The sequence below is a fragment of the Rhipicephalus microplus genome, chromosome 7 (genome assembly GCF_043290135.1).
Source record: "Rhipicephalus microplus isolate Deutch F79 chromosome 7, USDA_Rmic, whole genome shotgun sequence".
In the NCBI taxonomy this organism is placed as follows: domain Eukaryota; kingdom Metazoa; phylum Arthropoda; class Arachnida; order Ixodida; family Ixodidae; genus Rhipicephalus; species Rhipicephalus microplus.
Window position 1 is genome coordinate 42,855,545 of NC_134706.1, and position 19,980 is coordinate 42,875,524.

General features: G+C 45.0%; 1 protein-coding gene across 1 annotated transcript; it reads right to left on the reverse strand.

The window, feature by feature from the left end:
- Window positions 1-12,037: 12,037 nt before the first annotated feature.
- LOC119179245 (uncharacterized) lies at window positions 12,038-18,270 on the reverse strand. The gene is made up of 4 exons (XM_075869987.1): window positions 18,178-18,270; window positions 15,010-15,245; window positions 13,987-14,652; window positions 12,038-12,431 (listed from the first exon to the last, which is right to left on the reverse strand). The coding sequence occupies exons 1-4, from the start codon at window positions 18,268-18,270 to the stop codon at window positions 12,101-12,103; spliced, it is 1,326 nt and encodes a 441-aa protein (XP_075726102.1). The 3' UTR covers window positions 12,038-12,100.
- Window positions 18,271-19,980: the final 1,710 nt, after the last annotated feature.

A 19,980-nucleotide genomic window follows, 5' to 3' on the forward strand; every position in this document is an offset into this window, starting at 1 on the left:
ACTTGCCAATTGTATTGCATCGCGCCTCCACCAGTTGAAAAGGCGTTTATTTGCGTGTATTCTGACGGTGGTTCTACGAATAAAACACACTCCGGACTGAGAAGCGTTCGGGCAGATGCCGGCGATCAGCGCGAGGTGATAGAGACGAGCCAAGAAGCCAGTACTCAACGTTGGCGATGCTGCTTGCGAACTATACGTCTTCTTCACACTCATGATACTTATGCATACATTCGCAAACTTGTTGTTGTAGACCCCCACAGTCAAGTAGCGAACGCGTGAGCACATGAGCGATAGCTTGAAAGCTTCTTAAATGTCGCCCATTTCATTTCAGTGAAATGTTTGTTGGTATTTCAAAACTTTTGTTTCAAAGTAATGTAGTTAGCATCCGAAGAACACATTAGTTAGATTTAGCGGTTTAACACGAAAGCTCTATGGACACTTCGCTGACAGCGGCCTTTGTTAATCATTTTGTAATTGATGTCAGTCGCTGTCGAGGTTGCCGACCAGCTGGTGGATTGTCATCCAATTACACGAGCTCCAATAAGAAGCCTTCGCACGATGGCGCGAATACAGGTGTGCAGTTCCAGGCTCTCTACCAATGTCTGTTTTGCAATAATGAATCATTGCTGCAGCAACAACGCCAGTCATGACATTTTTGTGGAACATTGTGTATATAGGCAAGCCTACATGGAGCACATAAAGCTGCTCTAACCTTTCTTATTCCTGCCTGCCTGCGTAAGCCAGTCGTTATCTAAATACTCACCAACGTGCAATCAATTTTCATGAGCGAGAGGACATGTTCACCTCAGAAACGCATCAAATCTATTGTATTGTCACTTGGTGGTGACTATGCAGGAAGCGGTCGTCACTGGTAGAAATGAAACTAATTAGCTGAAATTTGCCCGTTAAAGTAATTCCAAGTACAAGCGAAGCGCGCTGTACACCGAAAGTGGCAAATAGTGTCGTCGGCCTTTGGTAATCTCATCGTCCAGAGAATGCGTCTTGTATTTATACAGCAGATTTGGGTGCACGTTAAAGAACTCCAGGTGGTCAAAATTTCCGGAGCCCTCCACTACGGCGTCTCTCATAATCTAATGGTGGTTTTGGGACGTTAAACCCCACCTATCAATTTATACAGTGGTGATCATATATTCCAGCGTTATCGCGGGTGAATGCTTCAGGTCGCGGATTAACAAGAGCACGTTTACGGTGCCTAATCTGAATATTATTTCTTCAGTTTTTACGTCCCAAAAAAACATGATTACGTGGGCACCGAAGGGGAGATTACGTGGGCACCGAAGGGGAATCCTGAAAATTTTGACCGTGTGGTGTTCTGACATGCAATGAAACCTTGATGCATGCTTTTCTGGCATTCAAACTTCGGCATGCAACATCTCCACTTGCGAAGAAATGCTCGAGCACATTCTATGTCATTGCCCAGCATACTAGTCTGAACGAGGTAGTATGGAAGCCAAGCTCCGTCAGCTGGATTCACGGCCGCTTACAGAAGAGAATATCCTGGGAACTTGGCCGACGGTCTCCCATACACGCAAAGCCACGAAAGCCCTCTTGCACTTCTTCAGGACCGCCAGACTACGACCGCTTGTGAAAGAACAGTGTGCCGTCATGCTGTGTAGTCTCGAGCTTACTATTCATCCTTCTATTTCTTACTCCTCTTCTTTTCTATCTCTTTCCTTTCTATTATTCTCCATTTCTCCCACCCCAAGTGTAGAGTAGCCAACCGAGCCAAGCTTGGTTAACCTCTCTGCCTTTCCTCTGTATTTATCTCTCTCTCTTTACTCCATCAACATGGGGCCATCGTAACCGGATTCGCTCGTAATCTTAGCAGGACATTCTTAAACAATCTCGCCCCGCCGCGGTGGTCTAGTGGCTAAGGTACTCGGCTTCGGACCCGCAGGCCGCGGGTTCGAATCCCGGCTGCGGCGGCTGCATTTCCGATGGAGGCGGAAATGTTGTAGGCCCGTGTGCTCAGATTTGGGTGCACGTTAAAGAACCCCAGGTGGTCGAAATTTCTGGAGCCCTCCACTACGGCGTCTCTCATAATCATGAAGTGGTTTTGGGACGTTAAACCCCACATATCAATCAATCAACCCCAGGTGGTCGAAATTTCCGGAGCCTTCCACTACGGCGTCTCTCATAATCAAATAGTGGTTTTGGGACGTTAAACCCCACACATCAATCAATCAATCAATCAATCTTAAACAATGTCGAAGTTTTTCATGCTCATCATTTTTCAAAATCTCTCTTGAGAACCTTCAACGTAAAAATTTTTATATGTCTGTCTGTCAGTACGTTTGTCTGTTTGTCCGACCTCAACGGTAACCTAAACGGATCCAAAGTGGCCAAACGATACTCCCAAACGGCCAACCCCATCCACAGCACCCGCCAACAACGCTCAAGGTTCAGCGTTCACACTTGTGCGATTGTCAAATAAAAAGTATTTATTGCCCATATCTGAGGCACCATAACAACATGTCAATATTATGTATGTGTATTTTGTACTAGAAAAGGTATACAAAAGTAATTCTAAGGACCATAGCGTTTATCCCGCTGCGCTGACCATGCAACGCTTGCACGAAAAGGCGAGTGTTTTCAACGCTTTGTCAAGATGACACAGTGGTGGCACCTACCCATCGCCTTGCGTCCTACACCTTATCACCTCAGAGACGGGCGCACTCCGCGCGCTTCATTTTGCAGAATAATTGCCAGATAGCCGTGACTTGATGGGCTCGTTCGCCTCCACTGCGTGCTCGAGGCACTCGAATGCAGCGCCTCCAGAATACCATACACCAATTTTATTGCGCAGAACATCAAATAAACGTTTTGTTCGCTCCCTCCAGGCGCAGGACTATCGTCTTTCGACGACATTTGCGGTGTAACGTCAAAATACGGGCCAATTTTTGTGACTCGGACCCACTTACGCCAAATTGAAACAAAAACAAAAATGCAAGGCAGCGTAGTTGCAGAAGACATCGCGGGACATGACCGGTATTCGCACTATTGCCGCCTATAGCAACGATTTTCTTGCAATTAGTAATAGCTAGAAAAATGGGGAGGATTAAAAACGGCAACCAATATAACTAAAATTGAGAAGCCGTTCTGTTTATATCATTCGGATTGAATCAGTTGAGATGCACAATAAAAATGGGACTTCTAATTGTTACTGCAATTAAGCCATAGCTATTAAGATTGCCAACTGTATTGGGCATCTGGAGAGCGGCACCAGAATTTGTGTGGCCATTACCACACGCATCGTGATGCGGGACACCTGAAAGTGACTAAGGATAAGTGTCATGACTTTGACAAAATTAAAAGCGAATAAATCTAGACAACAATACGCGCGAGAAAATACGCGAAGGTAGTTTCTGTCAAGACTGCGCAAGCTCTGTCGTGTTGCTCTGCTTTCCGAAAAGGTCACCTACGCCTGATCACCTGACTGGTTGAGTTTATTGAAAGTTAAAATATCACTGCTTCTAATGCTATTAAGGCGGCTAAGTGGCACCAGTACTAACTTGAGGTTCGCAGTTAAATCAGTGATTAATGTTTTGCTCAATGTAGCGTTGCTACTGCAGTATGTTGTATCTTAAGGTACACAATACATTATGAAATGTAACTGTCGTGTTGCTCTGCTTTCCGAAAAGGTCGCCTACGCCTGATCACCTGAGTGGTTGAGTTTATTGAAAGTTAAAATATCACTGCTTCTAATGCTATTAAGGTGGCTCAGTGGCACCAGTACTAACTTGAGGTTCGCAGTCCAATCAGTGATTAATGTTTTGCTCAATGTAGCGTTGCTACTGCAGTATGTTGTATCTTAAGGTACACAATACATTATGAAATGTAACGGAAATAGATAGAGATACTCGACTTGCGAGACATATACAGATACAAGATACGCAGAGAGTATATTGAATAGTATGCCTAATATATGCATCTTCGATACTGCATTATACGCGCCATGCCACATGCACAAAATGCACCACTACGTCACAAGGCACGATCGGACAGTCTTACACTGTACGTGCTATTTCAGAAACCTATCGTTTAGATCTAATTCAGCTGGCCGGAGTACCGCTAACGTATTGCTAATCAAACAAACTTCTTCTTCCTCATGAGGCATGCGTCTAGCATATCTAGATCAATAAACTTCTAGCTTCCACCTAGACTAGTAATATTAACAAATCTTGCCGCACGTGCTACAGTGCATAAGAATGTGACTAAAGGTTATTCTTGATCGGGAGGTCATCCTCTTTTGCTCGATAGTTTTATAGATTTCTCAAATAGCACACGCAGTGTGAGTGTCAGATTGTGAGATGAGACGTAGTGGTGTGTTTTACGCATCTGTAGCGGGATTCATATACGACGGTTGTTTGGCAAGAATAAATTTAGCTACAAGTTGACGCTCTTTTCACCTTCTCCGGTGGTTTCTGTCGTCCAGAATTCTTAATTGTAACTTGCACAAGGTTGCCCAACAACAAGTTGTACTAAATTACATCAATGTACACGTATTCCTGGGAGCGTTGCCAGCATCACTTGTAGTGAAGGTGGCGAGTTTGACTGTTTTCACCAGAGAGTAGATCGCGACCTTTGATCAAGACTGCTGCTGAACTATAAACCTTTGTATGCTAGCCTAGGGTCGGAACGCGGCAGGTGAGACGCTCTCTATGAACAAAAGGAGCATTTCTTTTGAGGTTTTTTATCAGCATGAACAAATCTAGAAAATAGGCCGAACAAAAGCATTGGGGACATTGTTGTCTTTAGCTGTTGTGCAGTAATTGTGATACAAATTCCGCGAACTTCATTCGCTTCAGTTCAAACCCATCACCTTAGGGCATCGCATCAGATGCGCTACCAATTGCAGAAAAATACCATTATCTCGGCCATTCTTAGGCTAAGTAAGAATAGGGCATTCTCAAATATTGTGTTCCCCGTGAGCTCGTATGTCTTGGTGCACTTTGTGTATGCTGCGCTACATATAAACGTGAAATTTTGGTGTACTTACAGCACTTCAATCTTCAATCTCATCGATGCATGCTACATCCTAACCAGCGTAGCCCTCTGCGTCCCGCCTGCGCCTTTCGGGTGGGCAAGACCATCCCTGTCTTGCTGCCAGGCCGTACAATCATCAGCAGATATTTACCTTCTGGTTCCTGCTTCTTCGTTCCCTTATCGGGAACGCATCATGCAAAAAGCCTGTCACTGTGGTGAAGACTCATCGGCAGTGTTTCTCAGTGTCGTTCCACTGTGATCACTAGCGGTCGGATAAAGAGTGCGTGACGGACTACATTTCTCATAGCCCCGGTGAGACATGCCCGTGATCTTTGCTGGGCAGCCACCCTGGGCTACCAGCTGCCTACGAAATGCTGTATAATACCTTATCATCGGTGATATAATGCTTATTCTAACACAGAGCTGTTTCAAGGGTGGTCTCAAGGGTTCCAAAATCTATAGCACCCCGAATTGGTACGCTGCTGAGATGCCGTGAAGTTAATCGAGTTTTTAGTGACTGTCATATAGGCTGGACACATATCATTGAAAAAAATAAAGTAAGTGTAACATATGGTGCCATGATTCCCCTTAGTCCTCGCATTTCACCGCCATGTAAAATCGCAGCACGATTTTGACTGATCTACATGTTTGTCAGCCATGATAGGCATCCATTCACATTGTGAAATGTAGTGGCATATTGATGCTGTTTTGCTTTGAACTGCATGTAAAGCTGGGCAACTTGAAACAGATTCATCTGTTGGTCTGTGCGGCAGGGAGGCTTTTCTCTGTGCGTGCATGTTTTAGAGCGAAAGCTGTTGTGAGATCGCAACTTGGGTCGCGCGCCACGCCGTAGATGTACGGCACCGCCACCGGTGTGCATAATGACTTCACATGAAATAGAAAAACAAAAGCCTAGTTTTAAAGACACAGCGAAGCTCAAACCCGGGTTCACTGTATGTCAGCCACGTGTCCTACTGCTGAGCCATGCTGGTGCTTGGAACTTGTTGACAAACGTGCCTTAGGCAGATTTGACGTCAGGAAAGGAATCATGTTTATATAAGTAATGAAGCATTTTAAAACAGCAAAAGAACAACCAAGCCTCACACAATGCGAATAGCGGAACGAGTGGGTAGTCCGATGCTCGAACACTTTAAAAAAGCTTGTTCTCGACCACCTCTTAAGTGTGGCGCATACCATCTTCAGACATAATTCCTCATCGTCGTCAGCCGCTGCTCGAACAATTTGCACAAAATTTCTTGCAAGTGCTTAGCGGATACCACACTTCTCAGAAGAATGACGAAGGCTATCATAGTGAATTGGGCCGGCCTACAATTCAGAGTATGTAACTAATGCCATAGTGGGTACCCAAGAAGTGTGCTTGAAGCAGTTACCCCATGATTGTTTAGAAAAAGCTCTGAAAAGCCATTCTTCTAGCTTTCACTGTGACTGTGCTGCGCCTTCTGCGAAGGTCTTGCGTATTTTTTTTCAGTTGTTTGTTGTCCCTTTTGCTGACGCGCTCTGCCAATCACAACTTGGGGCTCCTGTGGTTCAGTCTTTAGGCTATTGTGCGGACGCGCTCGGCAGGTTCTTGTTTGTCCAGTATTCGCTTCTTGCGAATCTGGTTTCTTCGGGCGTCCTGGTTAGAGGGCGTCGCGAGCATTGGTATTTGGTCCAATACTAGCACATGGCCACCTGCTTGCGGTCAACGACTTTATCTAGAACCAGTTATGTTGTTAAGTCCGTGTTTGGTGATAGTATATGCTTTCCAACTCGGCATTCAGCTTTGAATGCTTTGGTCTCGCTTCACCCTGTAAATGAACATGAACATTATGCCAAAGGCCGAACAATGCGACTGAAGTGGTATGCCGGTGCGGGCTGTAATCACCGCAAACAAAACTTGCGGTTTAAAGGGAGTCTGTTCGGCACGTAATGCTTTATTTTTTTGTCTGTTACTGCAGTGTTCTTATATATGCTTTTGTAGAACACAAATGCAGGAATTAGGCAGTGTTGCACCGAAGGTGTGTGCTGTACTGCGTGAGTGAAGACTGTTTGTGTCATCGTAAAATTCTAGTGTTCATTGACTGTTAATCACGGAACTGCCAGTACGTTCTCTTTAGTGCACTTTGAGTGTTCTTGAAGTTGTTTTTTTTTCTTGTGAGAATGATTTCCTCCGTATGGGTCCACCATTTTTTGCATCAAGCTACATGGGTTCGTAATGTTTTTTTTTTTTGTAGTTAAGACATATGCAGTGAATGTATCTTTTTTTTTTAAATTTATGCTGACCACTATAGTTGCGCAACCGGTAAAAGTCCGGAAAGGCCCATCCTTATTACCGCAGCATCGCAACGGGTCACCTTGGCGACTGAACAAGTAACTTAAAAAGGTGGCTAAAGTCCTGCCTATGCACTCGGCAATGTTTTCGAAAAGCGAGGTCCCTGGACGTCGGGTTTATGACGTATGCCTAGAGTGAGTGTCCACTGGCGCACGCTGCCAGTCTGCCTTAAGAGGTAATGCCACGGAGTTGTAAAGATGTAAATGTCAGTTTAGTAGAGTACAAATCATTATTCGAGGCCTTCCTTTGTGCCACGTCATTCAGGTAAATTACGATTTGAAATATTGGGAGTTGTGTGGAACAGCTCGGTTGTTTGTTGCTCTGCTGTACATGGTTCTTTTCTACTAGTATTGTTCCACATTTACGAAGTAAATTTAGGCCTCCACAAATTTTGTATTTTTTTTCTTTGGCTAACAGGTATTGTTATTGCAAGATTTCTTCGATTGAGAATAGGTATCGGTATGCAATATGTTGTTACTACAAATCCGTAGTGCTACTACTTGCTGCCTTTGTCCAGTTAAGTGTGAATTCCCAAGTAGCTAACATATATGTACTCACCCTTTGCTTAAAGCTCAAACTGTATTCTTTTCAAATTGCTTGTGCTGTTTTGATGTATTGTGTTGTTTTCGTTTCAAAAATAAAGTTTTATTGCTGAGATTTGCTCAAATAAAATCAACATTGCTTGTTAAGTTACCTTTCTTATTTGTGCTCTCTGCAGGTGTTCCACTCGTTGAGCACTTCTCTGCCCAATATTGGTTGCTGTACCAGTCAAGGTAGCAAACAGTTGCCCTATGTAAGCGAGATCTTAATAAATTAGTCTGTTAGACACCAGAACATTGCATTGCTAAAATGAAATTTCAAATTCAAGAGATGTTACTCCAAACTAGTTCAGAATATAGTCTCTCCAAGAGAAGAATGTTGAACCTGCTCAGGTCGTTTTTACAAGTGGACTTGTGTTCAAGACAAGGGGGTAAGACAAGACTGTTTTTCCACATGTCTTTCCCGGAAATGCTTGGTATTCAATAATTGTAATAATTTTGCACAGCATGCAAGTCCTGTTTTACGACTAGATCAGTTTTGCTTGTCCTGTGCACTACCTAGTGTGGAAGTGTCCATTACTACCAATTCGAAGTTCGAATTATGCATCTTCAAACACTGATGTTCAGTGGGCAAGTCCGCAACCAAAGATTCAAATGTGATCTCCCTACTTAGAATTGACAGCAGAGCATTGATTAGACAGCAGTTAAGTATTTTACAAAAGTAAGTTTGGCCTCTCATTGGTAATGGCAATTTCTAATAAGGGCAAAGGGGGGCAGCTGTCTACATTAAATCACTGTCTGCTGTCTCTCCAGCTTTCCCACCCCTCCACAGCAAACATTCAAAACTTATCGGACAAGTAATCAACTTACCTGACCTCCTCTCAAATAACCGTAATTGTTCTTTCCATCTATGGAGAAACATGAAAAATAACACTTCTTTTTATTGTATATATGGGTACTGTGGCGTTTCACTGATATTATGGAAGTATGAATATTTGCATAAAAATTCCACCAATCGTAGCCCGCTACTGTCAAGTATAGATGTCAAAACAGGCGCAATCTCACACATTCAACATTGTTTCCTTGCTTTTCCTGAAGGAACGGTTGAATTTTTTTTCTTTTCTCTTACATGCACCGACGCCTCACAATGTATCCGTGGGGTGTCGATCCATCATCGCATCGCGGTCCTACGGAAGGAGAGGGCCGCAGATGATGCAAATGACACCCGCTGACCGCTGTTGTTAGTGTAGGCGTGCAGGTCTCGACCAGCTTGTGTCGTAGTATTCAGAGTCTGCCGAAAATTTCTAGCAAGTACCTTGGCTGAAAAAGTATTGAAAATGTTTAGCCCCTTATCACCGCCTGATAAGACTCAATTTTGTCTGACGTCACACTTTACATCGATTCGTCATCTATGCGCTCTTTTAAAGTTAAAAGTTCCCCTGGTACTTTGGCTTCACAGCACAGATGGCCAAGAACGGTTGAAAAAGTTTAGCCCCTTATCAGCCCCGATAAGGGTCAATTTTTTTGCCGTCACACCTTGCAATGATGCGCCATCTATGGGCTATTTCCGAATGAAAAGTTGCCCTGGTACGTGGGCCTCACCACATGAAGAGCCAGAAACACTCGAAAAATGTTAGCCCCTTATCAGCTCTGATAAGGCTTCAATTTTGCCTGACGTCATACCTTGCAGTGAGGCGCCATATATGCGCACTTTCCCAGCTGGATGGTCCCCTCGTACGTAGGCTTCAGCACACGAATGGCCAAAAATGGTCGAAAAACTTTAGCCCCTTATCAGCCCTGATAAGGCTCAAGTTTTGTCTGATGTCACACCTTGCAGCGAAGCGCCAGATATGCGCTCTTTCGGAGTTAATAGTTCCCCTGGTACGTTGGCTTCACCGAACGAATGGTCAAAAAAGGTCGAAAGGGTTGGTTCACTTGTCACACCCGATAAGGCTCAACTTTAATATGACGTCACAGCTTGCAGCGATGGACCATCTATTGAATTTTTCTGAGTTAAACGTTGCACTCGTACGTTGGCTTCTCCGCACGAATGGCCAAACCCAGTCGAAAAAGTTAAGCTCCTTATCACCACCGATAAGGCTCAAATTTTTTCTGACGTCATAGTTTGCTTTTTCTACTGTTTCTCGTCTTTCGTGTGGTGAAGCCAAAGTGCCAGGGCCAACTTGAACTGAGAAATTGCGCATCGATGGCACATCGATGCAAGGTGTGACGTCAGACAAAATTTGAGCCTTATCAGGAGTTGATAAGGGGCTAAACGTTTTCGACGGTTTTTGGCCCTTCGTGCGGTGAAGCTAACGTACCAGGAGAACTTTTCACTCGGAAAGAGCTCTTAGATGGCGCCTCGTTGCAAGGTGTGACGTCAAACAAAAGTTGATTCTTATCGCGGGTGATAATGGGCTAAACTTTTTAGACCGTTTTTGGCCATTCGTGCAGTGAACCCAACGTACCAGGGGCGCTTGGTTTCAAGGTGTGACGTAATACAAAAGTTGAAGCTTATCGTGGGCAATAAGGGGCTATACTCTTTTGACCGTTTTTGGCCATTCGTGAGGCAAAGCCAACGTACTAGGGGAACTTTTAACACGGAAAGACCACATAGATGGCGCTTCACTACAAGGTGTGGCGCCAGACAAAATTTGAGCCTTATCAGGGGTTGATAAGGGGCTAAACGTTTTCGACTGTTTTTGGTCCTTCGTGCGGTAAAGCTAACGTACCAGGACAACTTTTCACTCGGAAAGAGCCCTTAGATGGCGCCTCGTTGCAAGGTGTGACGTCAAACAAAAGTTGACCCTTATTGGGGGTGATAATGGGCTAAACTTTTTCGACCATTTTTGGCCATTCGTGCAGTGAACCCAATGCACCAGGGGTGCTTGGTTTCAAGGTGTGACGTAATACAAAAGTTGAACCTTATCGTGGGCGATAAGGGGCTATACTTTTTTACCGTTTTTGGCCCTTCATGTGGTAAAGCCAACGTACTTGGAGAACATTTAACACGGAAAGACCGCATAGATGGCACTTCGCTACAAGGTGTGACGCCAGACGAAAGTTGTGCCTTATAAGGGGTGATAAATGGCTAAAATTTTTGAACCAGGTCTGGCCATTCGTGCGGTGAAGCCAACGCAACTGCATGGGGAAGTTTTTACTCGAAAAGAGCTTATATATAGCGCCTCGTTGCAAAGTGTGACGTCAAACAAAAGGTGACCCTTATCGGTGATGATAATGGTCTAAAATTTTTCCACCGTTTTCTGTCTATTCCTTCCTGTTCCCGTTTTTTTTTTTGCCTCGCGCTACATAAATTTCTTTCAAATGCATAACCAACAAGCCCACAACGCTACTCTGGTGCAGTAGAGCGGAGAAGCTTCACTCATCGGATCCCGAAGTAGTTGCCCGGCAAAATAAATATTCGTGTGTCATTGCAGCAGCAGTAAGCATGATAATCAAGCTAAAACTAGACACTCTGGAAAGCTAAAAATAATGAGCTGAACCTTTGCTAACGCTACGTATATCCTGGCATAGCTGAGCTAAGCCACTGTCATTTTTTCTACTGGGGGGAGGGGCAGTCACAGTAAGTTCATTGAAGGAGGGGGGATGAAAGGCGGTGACAATAGGCGTTGTGTTAGAAATATGTTTGCTATTGGGGGAGTGTTAAGGGGGGCTGAGGAAAATTCCGGAAGGGGGGCTTCAGCTTCCCGTGTTTCCCCCCTCCCCTCCCTTAACGCCACTCCTGCTTCCAGCCTTCTATTGCTTGTTTACAACTCAGAATGTTTTACCATATGAAAATACCTTTGAAACGCAATATTTCGGCGACTATTACTAGTACTGCTAGCCCTGTTCACAAGGAAAGCAAGATGAGTGCGGGTGCCAGCGCCCCATAGTCGCCGATCAACGAGGCGGCAGTGAATTGTAGTGGCCTACACTGGCATTCAATAGATGGCGCCAAAGCGGTTATATAAACGTTGATTGCGACAGCCTGAACCTCACGGAAATGGCACTAGCGTCTGCTTGCAGAGGCACCAGGAAATTCTGTTTATATGCATTCAAGTTCCATAGATGGCGCGACCCCGAGTTTAAAGCAACGAAATGCGTTGTTAGTGTGCCTCCTAAAATAACGACACCATGTTTAACAGTCTGGCGAGAAAGATCTGCGCAGACACAAATTATATTCGAAAACACCCAAAAAATCACTTCACACTCAGAGAAGAGATCACTCTGGCGAATACTTGAGCATGTACGATGTCTCGTAGATGCGCCTCAGCAGCGGATAGGCGCGTCCGCACTGGCCTCGGACATCATCGAGGTCGACGTCGACCACGGCGACGCACAGAAGGTTCCAGTGACGCAGAACCTTGGCGGTCTTTTCAAAGACGGTGAACTGGTCCTCGTACGACACCCACGTGTAGTTCTCGGAGCTGTAGGCGACGTCGTCTTCTATGTTCTTGACACGGTCGGGCGCGTCGGTGCATACATCCGAGAAGGAGGCCTTCCCAGGGCGTCCTGGCATCACGGGATCACCTACGTCACACTTTGATGGAGATCTGGGCCATAGAAAAAGTACATACCTGATTGTATAAATACAGTATTCGCAGTGCAGTCATATCATAAATCATTTGTGGCATCAGGGAAATATCAAGAAAAAGATTACATAAGATGCCCCAGGAGTGGTGTTCAGTGCTTTCAATTAGGCTTGTAGTAAATACGCTGTAGCAGACAGTTAACTCGGCAGGTAAGTGCCAGATAAAGCAGCAATATGTCAAGAAACTCCTGGTAAGCATAGTAATGCATAATATGGTTACGCAAAGGGGCGCGAAAGAAAGGGAAATAATAGTGATGAGGTGGGGGTTAAAAGAATAAAGGGGGGGCGAAGGCAGTGTAGTAGAGGCCATTGAATGTAGGCGACATGATCAAAAATACAGGAGAAATCTGAGGAAAGAGACAAAGAAACATAAGCAGAGCGAAGATGGTCAAGAAACATAAAAAATAACTGAATGAGCGCGTGAGGGGGTGGGGTCGCTTAATCGCCAGCTCAACGTGCCTAACGCAATACTTCACTGCACTCACACATGTCCATGTATAATATCAAAAAGGCTGAGTATGGTGGCTTAAAATTCCAGTTTTCGAATATTAGCATTAGGTTATATTAAAAAAGACAGTTCAAGGAAATACGGCATACCGAATTTAGCTGCCACTTGTGAATCAAGCTGTTCTCAAGTCATTCAGCAAAGTATAGAATAAATGTTTCAGTATTTATATTAGGCGAGATTATTTTCCAGTGTTTTTCTGCGACCACGGTCTTTACAGCATCAAAATAAAGGTGAATGTTATTTTATTATTTGCTTTCAGAACTAAGGATCAACAGCACTTGTTTTTAGCAACTCCTACTTCCTTACCACACAACAACTGAACATCTCGCGGTGAACAAAAATTACTGCGTTAATAAGGAATGATCACGTTGATGATTATGTTGATGTTTTGTGGCGCAAGGGCCATTTCACGGAAGATTGATTAATGATTACGGCGCACTTCTATCCTAGTACTGATAAGTATCTCTCTCGCGCCTGTCAGTTTTATTCTTAAGTATGCGTAAAGCATGCGTCTACTTTCCGTTGTTCGAGGTAAAGTTACTTGCGCACCACCACATAATATGAGATATGAGTAAACAGACACAAGCTACTTTCTGTTTATTTCTATCCTACTTTCTTAATAGATGTGCCCACAAATGTTGCAAAAATGTCTGCCAAGTAGCCCGAACCATCGTTTTATAATAACATAAAGGGTTTGGCGTCTCAAAACCGCAATATCACTATTTTGAGCGCCGTAGTGGAGGGCTCTGAAAATTTTGAGCATCTGGCATTCTTTACCGAAAGATGACATCGCACAGTACATCTAGGCCTAAACCATTCATCTACACCAGAATACAATCGTAACTGCCATAGACAAACCCACCCCCTTCAGTTTCCCTGCTGAGAACCGCAGCTACTGGCCCGCCATGAAGGGCAGTGGCCAAAATTAGTAATGCTCTGTTGTCAGTCACATGGAAGCAAAATTTCGTAGACGCTGTAACAAAGACGCTCATGGGTAGAGATGACTTACTTAAGCGTGAAAACAGTTCCCGAAAGGGCGATCGTGAAACATGTCTTCTTCCCCAGGTTGTCTTCCAGTCCTTCGAGGCGACCCATGATCGTGCGGTGGTTGGGGCGACGGTGCGCTGAGCCGGCGTAGTCAAGCGGTGCAGCCAGCTGCGTCGCCACCGATGTCTTGTTCAGGAGATTGTGGGTCTTCACGAGGACGCGGTCGATGGTGAGGGACAGCTCCTCGTGCAGGAGAACCGTCGCCGCGTATGGCATCATGGCGGACAAGGTGCGGTTGCCCCAACGCGGATCCGCCTTGGCCGAGGCGAAGAGGGAGACGGCATCACTGGAGGCGTCCGCGTCTCTGAAAAAGGCGTCGTCGGCAAAGTCGAAGTTGACGCCGTCAACGGCGCGGTGACGCTCTAGCCAGGCGAATAGGGAGCCAAACAACTTTTCTTGTCCACCCAGCATTTCCTTCGCCGCATATTCACCGACGAAGATGTTGAGGACGATCTTCCAGTGAGGGTAAAAGGCGTTGCGCACTTGGTCGAGGTGGTAAATTATGGCGTCGTCCGTGGCGTCAGCCCGGGGTTGAAGCGTGGCATTGTCCAAGGTGACCCCGTTGTACACGATCTCGTTGCAGTAGAAGCCCGGGAACTGGCGCAGTATCAATGTGTCTGGAGGTGGCCTTTACAAAGAGAACAAGGAGAATTTGAGAGAAATTCGATCCTTACAAAAACATAATAATATTATAGGCTGTAAAAAAGTCGTGTAAAGAGAGCTATTGTGCAACAGCAATTAGAGGCGCCCTTTCTAGCTAACCTATACCCACTGGTAGTTTATAAAAACTTCCACTTACATCACCACATTCGCGCTTCTACAATCGCTCCAACGTCATGAAAAGGTTATACATATGCGCATGTGACCAGTGCAACATCGAGAGCCACATTGTTGTTCTATATCAGGCACCTGGCTTTTCGCGCACCCTGCAGCAAATGAAATCTACAACTCATAACGGGCACGCTTGAGAAACACAGAATCATACCTGAGAAATCCCTCGCGGTTGAGGAAGCAGAGGATTGGCCTGGGGCTCGGCATGTACGTGCGCCACTCTTCGGCCAGGTGATGATCAAGCTTATCGATGGGGTCCAGCCACAGCACCGTCGTCGATGCTTCTGAGGTGACCACATGCTGGCGCTTGGCACCACGAAACGAGGCGACGCCAACGCTGGCGACGACGACGCACGTGATCAGAACTACAATGGCACCTAGCGTGTTGACCTGCAAAAGGCCAAAGGGAAGTGAATGTGCAACCACAACACTTCCGAAATCCCGTCTTACAAGGAACGACTGCGCCTGGCAGTGTGTGACAAACGGAATGTGTACTACCAAGTACACCTTCCATGTGGAAATAGGTCATGCTTAAGTAGCGGCCCCAACCATGTGTGCTATGTCGAGTGCCGTAGACAACTAAATCTGGCAAAAGTGGCTGCAGGAGCTGCAGGGCATGGCGATTTCATTAGTATAAGAATGATGTGCAGTACAGTGGTTTCCACGAGATCTTCTCACCGTTCCATGCAACTTCGGTTAACCTACAGCAACTTTGTCTAGAAACAAAGTTCATCGATCAGTTTACCGCTATCACCATCTTGACCGATTTACGCAGAGCTTTGAATGAGCTTTACAGGTTCACAATAGATCACAGTCCTTTTCTTTCCAGAAAATAAAACATAAAACACAATAAGCAAAGCCATACATACCACCAAACAATTACAGTCGTATACGCATTAAAAGCCGCAAGCATGACTGACCAAGTCCCTTGTTCTAATTATGGCTGAACGATCTCGATGGTGCAGTGCTCTCTAGTCAGTATTTTTAAGAAACCATAGAACTAAGAGGGACGTCATACCTTTCTACCTCCAATCTCGCTCGCTCTCTGAATACTATATCAACGTATCTCTTAGTGAGACTGCTTTCGATATCAGTAGAAGTTAAAATAGTGTCAGCCATAATATTAAAAAATAAATTCTTTGCTTCATTCAAATAAATACCTGAGAATCGTGAAGTAATAGAAATTAACAAGGGACTCAGGATGACGATTCCGCACACGCGCAAGAGAATGCCGCTTACAACAGATTGTATTCAGCGCTTCCATGTGTAAGTTCAGCTTCAATACTTTTGCGTACTGCTCACTGCATCTGCCGCATCAAAACCTTGTCTTCGCTGCCTGCAATTTGTCTTACGCTATATGCCCAGAGTTAGAGTGCAAGAAAATTCGGAAACGGTGCCGCACGTCTGTGTTGAGTAGTGCTCGCGTAGCTACATCACAAGCAGTTGGGCGCAGCACTTGAACGTGAACATAACAAGCATAACTTTAGTTTCTTAAAAATCACAATCTTTTGAGATGGCGTCGAATAAAGTAATGATTGATTGATTCATGGGGTTTCACGTCCCAAAACCACTATTTGATTATGAGAGGCGCCGTAGTGGAGGGCTCCGGAAATTTCGACCACCTGGGGTTCTTTAACGTGCACCCAAATCTGAGTACACGGGCCTACAACATTTCCGCCTCTATCGGAAATGCAGCCGCCACAGCCGGGATTTGATCCCGCGACCTGCGGGTGGCGTCGAAAAGTAGATTGAAATATAAAACCTAAACGTATGCGCTGGTAGAGTGGTTTGCAAGACAAATTATTGTTACTTATAATTCCTGGAACAACCTTCGCGCCTCCATCGCCTGTATAACGGACCTAAAGGACTTCAAGCTCACCGTACTTAATGCGCTGTATATTTTTTCCGTTTTTGTTTCTTTCTGTTTTTAATTTATTTAAAATGTACTTATAATTGTTTACACCACTACTTTCCGTAGTGCCTTTGGGCCTTGAAAGTACCCTTATAAATAAATAAATGATTCACTATAATTTTCAACTGCCCATAATCTCCGCCTCATTGCGTATGCCTATTTCAGGTGCGCTTCTTTTCCACTGAAAGCTATTTTCCATCGTCAAGGGTCGCTATGTCTTGTTTTTTTTTTTATCGTATCTACGCAGCTCCCCCTGCACTGCTCTGTCTGCACAGCCAACTGGTTATCAATGTGGGTGCATTTTATTGCGATAGCAATTATATGGACACTCTCAGCTGGATTTCACCACCGGCGTAGGCGTCAGCGTCGATGTCATGCACCGTATATGTATACGTATTCTATATACGAAAACGCACGAAGAAAAAAAGATTTCGGTGCGTCGAATTGAACGTGGGACCTCCGCGTTCTAAATGCAGGCATTAATCATTGAGCCAACGAGGAGTAAGTACCTCCTTGAACGCTCAAACGGCAACCTATTTATATCTACCACTTACCGCTATTATCGGGAATCTCGGAGAAAAAAAAAGGGGGGGGGGAACCGTGTTTTCAGCATTATCAGCAAGATGGCGCAATGAGCACGCGCGGCCACTCTCACTTCTCACGCGTACTTTGGCCTGCGGAGAGAAGGGGAGTGAACAATCTCTCGCACGCCTTTATCTCCCAGTGGGGAGGATCATACGTCTCTCTGACGTTAGGCTTGCACTGGAACGATTCTGTTGTAGTTACGGGGCGCAAAAAAAACACTGCAATCGTTGCACAGCCTCCATGTGCGAAAAGGGCGTGCTTTTCAGACACAGCGAAGTAACAACTGGGACGCTTATTCGCGTTTATCGGTACTTGCGAGTACGTTTCATGCGTCATTTGTGCGTGAGAAACGTGGGGCACGTTCCGATATGCTTGCCATTCTGCGCGTCACCTACCAATTCGGTGCCATCGCGTTCATTGCTTCGCCTTTGCGGAAATGCTGTGACTTTTTCTTTTTTTTTAATAAACATCAGTCCACTTTATTTTATGACGCTCTGAATGAGCGCATTTTGTGCCTTCTTTAAACCGGACTCTCAAGTGAGCATGGACATTCCAGTATGTCTGGAGTGTACACTTGGAATCACGGATGTATGTTAAGAAAGTTTCAGGGACGATATATCTGTTCATTTACGCTGGCTTGAATTTAAATAGCCTCTACGCCTGTTATTATCAAACAAGCCTCAGTTTTATTACAGTACTTAAAAGTGGGACCCTGTTTCTGGATACTTTTGGAAGGGAGTTTGCGATTACCACAGTGGTTATTTGCTGAGCGCGTCCACTTAAATTGAGCTAGTTGCGTCAAATATGATCACCGAGCGTTCTCACCAGAAAGTTGGGAACCAGAACCTTTTCGCCCTTGTTGGCCACCTCGAAGTCCAAAGCAGTGCCGTAGTTCTCGAAATACATCGGGTCCCGCATGTTTACACCTGGATCGCCGGTGAAAATCAAATGCTGTTGATGGCGAGAATAACGGCCGAGTTCGTCTTCCTCTTTATCTGAGCACTCAGGGGCTACATACGCGCGCCACGCGCAGTTTTCATGATGATGGCCCGTGTTCAGTACAAAAAAAAAGAAGAAGTGGTAGAAAAGGACACGCAGCAGGGGGTTAGTCATTCCAGTATAGCATATTTGCTACTCTACCCGTGGGAATGGAAAGGAGAGGTATCGGGCACAAAAAAAAAAAAATCACCGGAGGAAATGATGATTGGTGGGGCGAAGCGTTCGTCAGTCCATCCGTGCTTTCGTCCGCCTATTCCTGCTTGCTTCCGTCCATCCATGCGTCCATCCGTGCGCCCGTCTATATGTCCGTCTATCCGTGTGACCGATGGTGCATCCATCCCTCCATGCGTCTGTCCGTGTGTCCATTTTTACATCTGTCCATCCATCCGTCCGTCCATGCGGCCGTCCCTCTGTCTGTCTGTCCATCCACCCGTCCGTCAATGCGTCCGCCTTTCTGTCTGTCTGCGCGTTGATATGTCCATCCGTACGTCTATCTAATGAACACTTCAAGTACAGCCATCTCGCATCTTTTCATCATGTATTTTTCATATACAAGTGCCGCCATCCAGCGGACATTCAAGGGACTGCTCTTTCGAGTGTGCGCCACCGGTGGCTTCATACACCATCGGAGGACGGACAGACCCACAACCTAAGGAGCTTCAACCCTAAAAATATGCCACGCACATGGCGGCAAAAGAATCTTCAGCAAAACATAAGATTTCCTGAAATTGCACAACCATTGCAGTGGAATTTTTATACCTATAGTTTGCATAATAGCAGCCATTATGCCTCTGCTCTAACACGAGCTTCTCTCGTCCTCAGAGTGGGGGAACTTAACGTCATTAGAGCTGCCCTCCAGATGAGCGCAGCAGGCTAAAAAAGAGGAAGTCCAATGCTTGTGTGGCCACGCAAAAGTTTTTCAGTTCCTTTCAATACATTTCAATACTAATATACCATAAATAATTTTGCTGTAGTAACTATTTCTTCCTTATACGAGAAGTATTTCAAAAAATTCAAAAGAAATTCACCTAACACTCGGCCAATACCCTGCATTGGGTAAGAGTCATGAAAAGAGGTGAAGAAGAAGCAGTCTTGAATGTTGTGTAGCACTTATATCGTTTGAACCTTTGAATGGAAAGTGTGCCGAGCCCCCTAATTGGTATGAGCCAGAAGTTATTAGGAGAGAAAATAAAACAAAGGCAGAATGGTCTCATCTGGTAAAGTTCTTATGCATTACCGCTCAGTGAGACTGAAGTAACTTACGTTAATTTGCGTTTTTTTCTGCCTTCTGCCTTATATTTATTATATATTGTCGTTATTTTTTAATTGTACAACCGATCTTTTATTGCGCAATTCTGTGTCAGTGTCGGCCGCGATAATCATGAGTACAACAGCGGTCCTCTTGATGAGGTAATTTTTCTGCATAGACATGATTAGTTATGTTACTTAAAAGATGAAATCTTGAATGCGCGCGTTACACTTCCACGTAGAGTAACGTTGCGTTGGTTCGTGAGAATGGTAGCACCCACTTCTTAACGTGAATTCAAATGATATTCACGCAAATAAATCGTCAACGCTACTTTTTACTAACACGGCACGTTTTCTGTACCGGCCGAACACTAGTACAGT

Coding starts and splice junctions, on each gene's coding strand:
- LOC119179245 (XM_075869987.1), bottom strand. CDS start 18,270: ATGCGGGACCCGATGTATTTCGAGAACTACGGCACTGCTTTGGACTTC. Junction 15,246..18,177: donor TTCTGGTTCCCAACTTTCTG/GTGAGAACGCTC, acceptor GGCCTTTTGCAG/GTCAACACGCTAGGTGCCAT. Junction 12,432..13,986: donor GGAACTGTTTTCACGCTTAA/GTAAGTCATCTC, acceptor TCTATGGCCCAG/ATCTCCATCAAAGTGTGACG.